Source organism: Capra hircus, unplaced genomic scaffold, assembly GCF_001704415.2.
Source record: "Capra hircus breed San Clemente unplaced genomic scaffold, ASM170441v1, whole genome shotgun sequence".
Lineage (NCBI taxonomy): Eukaryota > Metazoa > Chordata > Mammalia > Artiodactyla > Bovidae > Capra > Capra hircus.
In genome coordinates this window covers 14,468-22,359 of record NW_017189921.1, presented here as the reverse complement: position 1 = coordinate 22,359, position 7,892 = coordinate 14,468, and the positions used below count along the sequence as shown (strand labels likewise).

At 62.8% G+C, this 7,892-nt stretch overlaps 2 protein-coding genes across 2 annotated transcripts; both read right to left on the bottom strand.

Annotated features, from left to right (window-relative positions):
• Positions 1 to 1,360: 1,360 nt before the first annotated feature.
• Positions 1,361 to 3,755, bottom strand: LOC108634732 (ubiquitin carboxyl-terminal hydrolase 17-like protein 6). Its single transcript, XM_018044921.1, is given in 2 exon segments — positions 1,361 to 1,998; positions 2,001 to 3,755. Coding segments are annotated over 2 exon segments (1,599 nt in total). The 5' UTR covers positions 2,962 to 3,755.
• A 2,241-nt stretch (positions 3,756 to 5,996) lies between these two features.
• Positions 5,997 to 7,665, bottom strand: LOC108634731 (ubiquitin carboxyl-terminal hydrolase 17-like protein 6). The gene has a single exon (XM_018044919.1). The coding sequence runs from the start codon at positions 7,596 to 7,598 to the stop codon at positions 5,997 to 5,999; it is 1,602 nt and encodes a 533-aa protein (XP_017900408.1). The 5' UTR covers positions 7,599 to 7,665.
• Between the last annotated feature and the right edge of the window lie 227 nt (positions 7,666 to 7,892).

Sequence of the window (7,892 nt, the reverse complement as noted above, 5' to 3'; positions counted from 1 at the left end):
CATGGTGCCTGTAGTTGAGCATGCGGGGAAACGAGCCCATCGAACGTTCTCTGTTCCTTGCCACGCCGACTGGCGCAGTCAGCAGCCAGAGTTTGTCCTCGAGGTCTGAGATGTTAAACCGCACATTCCCGGTCTGCCCTTTGCTGGAGGGTTTGGGGGTTCGCAAGCCGTCAGCCAAGAAACAGAAATAAAACACAAGAGGTGATCGATAAAAGGTCCTCAGGGCCCCCTCCACCGGGTCACGGGAATCATGAGGCAGTGGAGAAAGCAGCTAGGGGAGGAGAGTTTCCCCACCGCCCAGGCACTTTGGAGGCCGGCCGCGTCGAGTCCCGCGGCGTTTGTCCGGGGCCCAGCTGGAAGGGACAACTGACTGCCAGGCAGGACGGGCAGAGTCGGAAGTCCAGTTGGCTTGCTATCCCAATCTAGGGTAGGCTCGGGTCTTTCCTCAGGGCGGGGAGGACCTTTGCTTCCAGAAATGAACGCTGCGTGACGAATCTCCACCTAGGCCCCGGTGCACTGCTGCACTGCTGGTGGAGAGTTTCTTCTTGGCACTAGTTGGCTCGCTTTCTCCCCGTGCCTTCGTGTCGGTGCTGGTGGTGCCGGTGGTGGTGCTCACGGCATTGTGGATCGCGTCTCCTGTTTGGCACTTGGCGCTTCTCCAGCACGCTCCTTGCACGGAAATGGAGCCCCAGGGAACTTTGCGGACGAGCGTCCTGTCGGGGACCCACGGATCCCCAACTCAATCCTGCTGGAAACTCTGCCTAGTAGCACGAGGCCTCCCCGAGGGCAGCCACCCATAAAGACTGCTTGCCCATCTTCTCGCAGACGCTGCTCGACGTTTGGGGCATTCTCGAGAGCCTGGCCGGCCGGAAGGACACTGTGCGTGGACCTGCATCCGCTCTTCCCTGCACCTCCCCCCGAAGGCTCCGGAGAGCGTCTCCTTGCTCGGCTGGCTGTGAGCGTTCTGTGAGGCGTCTCCAGGCGCGTCACTCACCAGGCCAGCGGTGCGGCAGGGACTGGAGACGGGGGAAGAAAGGCAAAGCCACACCCAAAGTCCCATCCAGAGAGGACTCTCCCACCTCGCAGAAGTGGCAGGCCCTGGCACCGTGCTCAGACCCGCTCACGCACCCCATTCGCTCCGCCGACTTCCCAGCAGAGCCAGCCCTCGAGAGCTGAGCCGCTCGGCACAAACCCGTTCCCAGGGAACGCGAGACCCGGGCCGCTCCAGGCCCGCCTTTCCCGGAGGCCATCGTCCTCACCGCCAGAGAGGAACTCGCTCCTCGGCACTCTTGCTGCGTCGCCAGGGCGGGCGCACGCAGAGTGTGCCTGGGCGTCTGCACGCATGTGCATCAGAGCCGGCCTACCGCCACAGCCCCAGAGATGGCCGCGGCTTCTTGTTCCTCCCCTTGGTCGCTCTGGCCCTCCCCGCTGGCACAAGGGCCGCGGTCGACGTCCGTCGGCCCCGGAGGCGGGGTGTCCGTGCTGGCCGGTCGAGCCGGTGGTGCTCCTGTGCGGGCGCGGGCCGGTTTCTCCCTCCTCCGGGTCTGGACCGGTGAATCACCGACTGCGCCGGCAGGCAGGGCAGCCTGGATCTTGCGCAGCTCCAAGGCCGGCTTCGGTCGTTGTGTTCTTGCAGGCGTCTCCACTGCTCTAAGCTCATCCCTTCGGCCTCTGTGTCCCCCGGGGACTCCTGCGACCCAGGAGCTCTGCCGCTGGCGTCTCCTGCAGGCTGCCCGGGGTCTGCGGGGTCAGCCCCGAGGGGGGCCGCTGCCCCTCCCCCAGCGCCCCCTTCCCACGCACCCTCCCGGGCGTAGAACAGGACGTAGGCGCTCTGGCTCAGGGCAGCAGTCTCGTCACAGGCGGTCACCTTGGCATCGTCCATCTTATACCATTGGCCGTTGCCGGCTCGGACGTAACAAAAGTAGTGTCCTCGCTCACAGCTCCACCCGGAGTGCACCAGCACGGCATAGAGCACGTAGCCCAGTGGCCCTGCTTCCCCTCAGACGTGTAGGGCTGCACGTCCAGGCGCTGGGGATAGCGCACCTCCTGAGCCCTTTTGGCCCCGCTCAGCTGTGTGAACCGCTTCAGCACCAGCACCAGGACCTGGGACGTGCTGTGCAAAGTCAACCTCTTGGTGGCAGGCACCTTCCGGAGACAAACGCCACAGTCATAGGCATTTTCCGCCTCCAGCTTCTCGGGCTTGACCAGCTCTCTCAGAGCTTGCTCCACACTCTGAGCCGCCGTGATATCCAGGCTGACGTCCAGATGAGGGTCGAACGTGTCCGAGACACCGAGGCAGTGGAGACACTGGATCCGAGACCTCCACGTCCCGCCGAAGATCTGACGGACGACGCTGGTGTCCTCGGAGGCGTGGCCCGACGGCTGGGATGCACTCAGGCACCCTTGCTGCATGCCATTCAGAGTGAACATCAGAAACTCGTGGGCATCTTCCTGCTGGTGTCTGTGGAAGCCCGCCAGCAGGTCCTTGCGGGGCCGGATCACCTCTCCCGCGTGAAGGAGGGCTCGGGTCACGTGAGCTCGCATGGCACAGAGCGTGCAGGAGCTGCCGGCCGGACAGAGGGTGGCGTGCTGCCGGGACACCAGCCAGCTGGCCAGGGGCGGCGTGTGGCTCAGACACTGCAGCGCCGCGTTCACGTAGCAGGTGTTCCCCAGATTCTGAAGCCCAGCGCCCACCCCCCACGGCCCCCTCCAACTCAGGGCGACTTTCTGGCCAGGCGCCAGCCCCGCTGACCCAGGAGCCAAGTCACCCCGCTGGGGGCGCCCGACTGCCGGCGACGGCCCCTCAGGGACAGAGGGTCCCCGAAGGGCATCCGCACCAGCGGCGCTGGCCCGACAACCTCGCCCTCCGGCTAAGACGTTGAAGGGAGCCGGACACGCACCTCCCCCGTGCTCAGAAGCAGCCCCCGGGGCTCTGCAAACAAGGCCCACGAGGGTTTCCATCTCCTACCTGCAGCTGCACGCCGATGCCTCCTTCCCTCACACCGTCGTCTCCAAAAAGGGCCTTGGCCCCGCCCCCTCGGTCCTTTGGGGGCTTTCCCACGGCCCCACCCCCGCACGTGCAAGCTCCTCATTCGCTGAGGCGGCCGAGGGCCTGCCCACTCCCACTCCCGCCATCCAACCACCGACACTTTTCTCGGGGAATTCCCCTTGACGAAGCCCCGCACGCACTTCCGACCTGGCCCCCTGGACCAAAGGGCTCCGGATGCAAATGATTCGGGGCCATTGGGCCTTCCAGCCTTGCCCGCTAGAGAGTCACTGCGGGCCTTCCAAGTTCAGCACACAAATGCGGGCTGCAGAGGAATGCCGTGGGCTCACCATTCACGTCCTAACACACTTGTGCAAACATAGGTCTGCCCCCCTACCCTCTCCCCTTTAGGGGTCTCCCCTCCCCAGACCCCTGCCTGAGGACAACCCCTCCCCAGACAACAAGAAACCCTTGCCTCAACTTTGCTCTCCAGTGAGGTCCGCTCCAATTTCTATGCTTTCTCACTGGACACTCTGCTAGCGTTCAGGGTCCTGGCACCAAAAGATGCCGAGAGAGTGGCACATATGCTTTTCTCCCTTCAGGGCCGTTGGTCAAGCCCCAAAGCGAGCTCATTCCAAAAGGCATAGGCTTGCTGCAACTTTGGATTCCTTGCTTCAGCTCTTTTTATGTCTCCGTTGCCTTTTGCCCTTCCTTTTCCTTCTTCCATTTGTTTTGATAGTGGTTGTTGTTGTTGTTGTCGTTGCTTTCTTTGTTTTTGTTTTTTTTGGGGGGGGTTTCGAGCGGTTTTTTGTGGGGTTTGTTTTTTTTTTTTTGCTTTTCCTTTTTTTATTTTTTTTTTAATTTTGTGTTCATTTTGTTATTTTTTTGTTGCTTTTATTCTCTTTCTCTATTTTATATACAATAGTTGACTCATACAGTCGTCTTTCCAATTCCAGGGCTTAAAACGCGCTATAAGTCAAGGTATAAGAAAGGTTTCCCTCCTGGAAGAGGATGACTGTTGCTTTCCTTCTCGGTGTGGGACAGGTGTGTTTGTTTGCTCTCCCGTCCTGGACATTATGCTCGCCTTCCAGGACGATGGGGGTTTCACGGTCCATGGGTTTCCCATACATAGCTGAAGCCTTGATCCGTGGATACTTACTAGGAAAGAACGGCCCTGACCCCGCTTTCTTCCTTAGCCTCTTGCACCCCTCCCACCTCCCGCTTCCCCATCCCATCCCAGGACCCTACCACTTTGTGCTTTATCGTCCAGGTGCTCACACCCTTGCTGTCCTCTTGCCTCCTTCCCATGGCACAGAGAAGCGAGATCAGCCAGTATCTTTCTCGCTTTTGCACGGATTTCCCCCAGCGTAAGGCCACCTTCCCACTCCCTCTGCCACGCCGCTCCAGTCGCCATTCTTCTCCTTTTTCTCCTTCTCCTTCTCCCTCTTCTTCAGAGGGGGTGGGTGGGGCAAGCAGTAAGTCCATTGGAGACGATGGGGCGGAGGAGGATGGGTGGTGATGATGAGGGAGGGCTGTGGGTGGCTCCACGTCCTCGCGCGGGGCACGCTTGTTCGTGTTCTTGGGGGAAGATACTGCTCATCATTCTTTTTCCTCTCCACGTGTGGAGGGCATGGTGCGCTGTAGGTGGGCATGCGGGGGAAACGAGCCATCGGAACGTTCTCTGTTCCTTGCCACGCCGACTGGCGCAGTCAGCAGCCAGAGTTGTCCCTCGAGGTCTGAGATGTTAAACCGCACATTCCCGGTCTGCCCTTTGCTGGAGGGTTTGGGGTTCGCAGCCGTCAGCCAAGAAACAGAAATAAAACACAAGAGGTGATCGATAAAGGTCCTCAGGCCCCCCTCCACCGGGTCACGGGAATCATGAGGCAGTGGAGAAAGCAGCTAGGGGAGGAGAGTTTCCCCACCGCCCCAGGCACTTTGGAGGCCGGCCGCGTCTCCTCGAGTCCAGCGGCGTTTGTCCGGGGCCCAGCTGGAAGGGACAACTGACTGCCAGGCAGGACGGGCAGAGTCGGAAGTCCAGTTGGCTTGCTATCCCAATCTAGGGTAGGCTCGGGTCTTTCCTCAGGGCGGGGAGGACCTTTGCTTCCAGAAATGAACGCTGCGTGATGAATCTCCACCTAGGCCCTGGTGCACTGCTGGTGGAGAGGTTTCTTTGGCACTAGTTGGCTCGCCTTTCTCCCCGTGGCCTTCGTGTCGGTGCTGGTGGTGCCGGTGGTGGTGCTCACGGCATTGTGGATCGCGTCTCCTGTTTGGCACTTGGCGCTTGCTCCAGCACGCTCCTTGCACCGGAAATGGAGCCCCAGGGAACTTTGCGGACGAGCGTCCTGTCGGGGACCCACGGATCCCCAACTCAATCCTGCTGGAAACTCTGCCTAGTAGCACGAGGCCTCCCGAGGGCAGCCACCCATAAAGACTGCTTGCCCATCTTCTCCGCAGACGCTGCTCGACGTTTGGGGCATTCTCGAGAGCCTGGCCGGCCGGAAGAACACGGTGCGTGGACCTGCACCCGCTCTTCCCTGCACCTCCCCCCCGAAGGGCTCCGGAGAGCGTCTCCTTGCTCGGCTGGCTGTGAGCGTTCTGTGAGGCGTCTCCAGGCCGCGTCACTCACCAGAGGCCAGCGGTGCGGCCAGGGACTGGAGACGGGGGAAGAAAGGCAAAGCCACACCCAAAGTCCCATCCAGAGAGGACTCTCCCACCCTCGCAGAAGTGGCAGGCCCTGGCACCGTGCTCAGACCCGCTCACGCACCCCATTCGCTCCGCCGACTTCCCAGCAGAGCCAGCCCTCGAGAGCTGAGCCGCTCGGGCACAAACCCGTTCCCAGGGAACACTGAGACCCCGGGCACGCTCCAGGTACCGCCTGTTCCCCGGAGGCCGCATCGTCCTCACCGCCAGAGAGGAACTCGCTCCTCCTCGGCACTCTTGCTGCGTCGCCCAGGGCGGGCCGCACGCAGAGTGTGCCTGGGCGTCTGCACGCATGTGCATCAGAGCCGGCCTACCGCCACAGCCCCAGAGATGGCCGCGGCTTCTTGTTCCTCCCCTTGGTCGCTCTGGCCCTCCCGCTGGCACAAGGGCCGTGGCCGACGTCCGTCGGCCCCGGAGGCGGGGTGTCCGTGCTGGGCCGGTCGAGCCGGTGGTGCTCCTGTGCGGGCGGCGGGCGGTTTCTCCCTCCTCCGGGTCTGGACCGGTGAATCACGACTGCGCCGGCAGGCAGGGCAGCCTGGATCTTGCGCAGCTCCAAGGCCGGCTTCGCTCGGTTGTGTTCTTGCAGGCGTCTCCACTGCTCTAAGCTCATCCCTTCGGCCTCTGTGTCCCCCGGGGACTCCTGCGACCCAGGAGCTCTGCCGCTGGCGTCTCCTGCAGGCTGCCCGGGGTCTGCGGGGTCAGCCCCGAGGGGGGCCGCTGCCCCTCCCCCAGCGCCCCCTTCCCACGCACCCTCCCGGGCGTAGAACAGGACGTAGGCGCTCTGGCTCAGGGCAGCAGTCTCGTCACAGGCGGTCACCTTGGCATCGTCCATCTTATACCATTGGCCGTTGCCGGCTCGGACGTAACAAAAGTAGTGTCCTCGCTCACAGCTCCACCCGGAGTGCACCAGCACGGCATAGAGCACGTAGCCCAGTGGCCCTGCCTTCCCCTCAGACGTGTAGGGCTGCACGTCCAGGCGCTGGGGATAGCGCACCTCCTGAGCCCTTTTGGCCCCGCTCAGCTGTGTGAACCGCTTCAGCACCAGCACCAGGACCTGGGACGTGCTGTGCAAAGTCAACCTCTTGGTGGCAGGCACCTTCCGGAGACAAACGCCACAGTCATAGGCATTTTCCGCCTCCAGCTTCTCGGGCTTGACCAGCTCTCTCAGAGCTTGCTCCACACTCTGAGCCGCCGTGATATCCAGGCTGACGTCCAGATGAGGGTCGAACGTGTCCGAGACACCGAGGCAGTGGAGACACTGGATCCGAGACCTCCACGTCCCGCCGAAGATCTGACGGACGACGCTGGTGTCCTCGGAGGCGTGGCCCGACGGCTGGGATGCACTCAGGCACCCTTGCTGCATGCCATTCAGAGTGAACATCAGAAACTCGTGGGCATCTTCCTGCTGGTGTCTGTGGAAGCCCGCCAGCAGGTCCTTGCGGGGCCGGATCACCTCTCCCGCGTGAAGGAGGGCTCGGGTCACGTGAGCTCGCATGGCACAGAGCGTGCAGGAGCTGCCGGCCGGACAGAGGGTGGCGTGCTGCCGGGACACCAGCCAGCTGGCCAGGGGCGGCGTGTGGCTCAGACACTGCAGCGCCGCGTTCACGTAGCAGGTGTTCCCCAGATTCTGAAGCCCAGCGCCCACCCCCCACGGCCCCCTCCAACTCAGGGCGACTTTCTGGCCAGGCGCCAGCCCCGCTGACCCAGGAGCCAAGTCACCCCGCTGGGGGCGCCCGACTGCCGGCGACGGCCCCTCAGGGACAGAGGGTCCCCGAAGGGCATCCGCACCAGCGGCGCTGGCCCGACAACCTCGCCCTCCGGCTAAGACGTTGAAGGGAGCCGGACACGCACCTCCCCCGTGCTCAGAAGCAGCCCCCGGGGCTCTGCAAACAAGGCCCACGAGGGTTTCCATCTCCTACCTGCAGCTGCACGCCGATGCCTCCTTCCCTCACACCGTCGTCTCCAAAAAGGGCCTTGGCCCCGCCCCCTCGGTCCTCTGGGGGCTTTCCCACGGCCCCACCCCCGCACGTGCAAGCTCCTCATTCGCTGAGGCGGCCGAGGGCCTGCCCACTCCCACTCCCACCATCCAACCACCGACACTTTTCTCTGGGAATTCCCCTTGATGAAGCCCTGCCTCGAGCCACCCCAGGAGATCCCACCCATGACACTGTCATGTGGAAGAAATCTGTTAACCAAGTCTGCAGAA

Excerpts from the sequence above, each read along its gene's own strand:
- LOC108634731 (XM_018044919.1), bottom strand. The coding sequence starts at position 7,598 with ATGGAAACCCTCGTGGGCCTTGTTTGCAGAGCCCCGGGGGCTGCTTCT.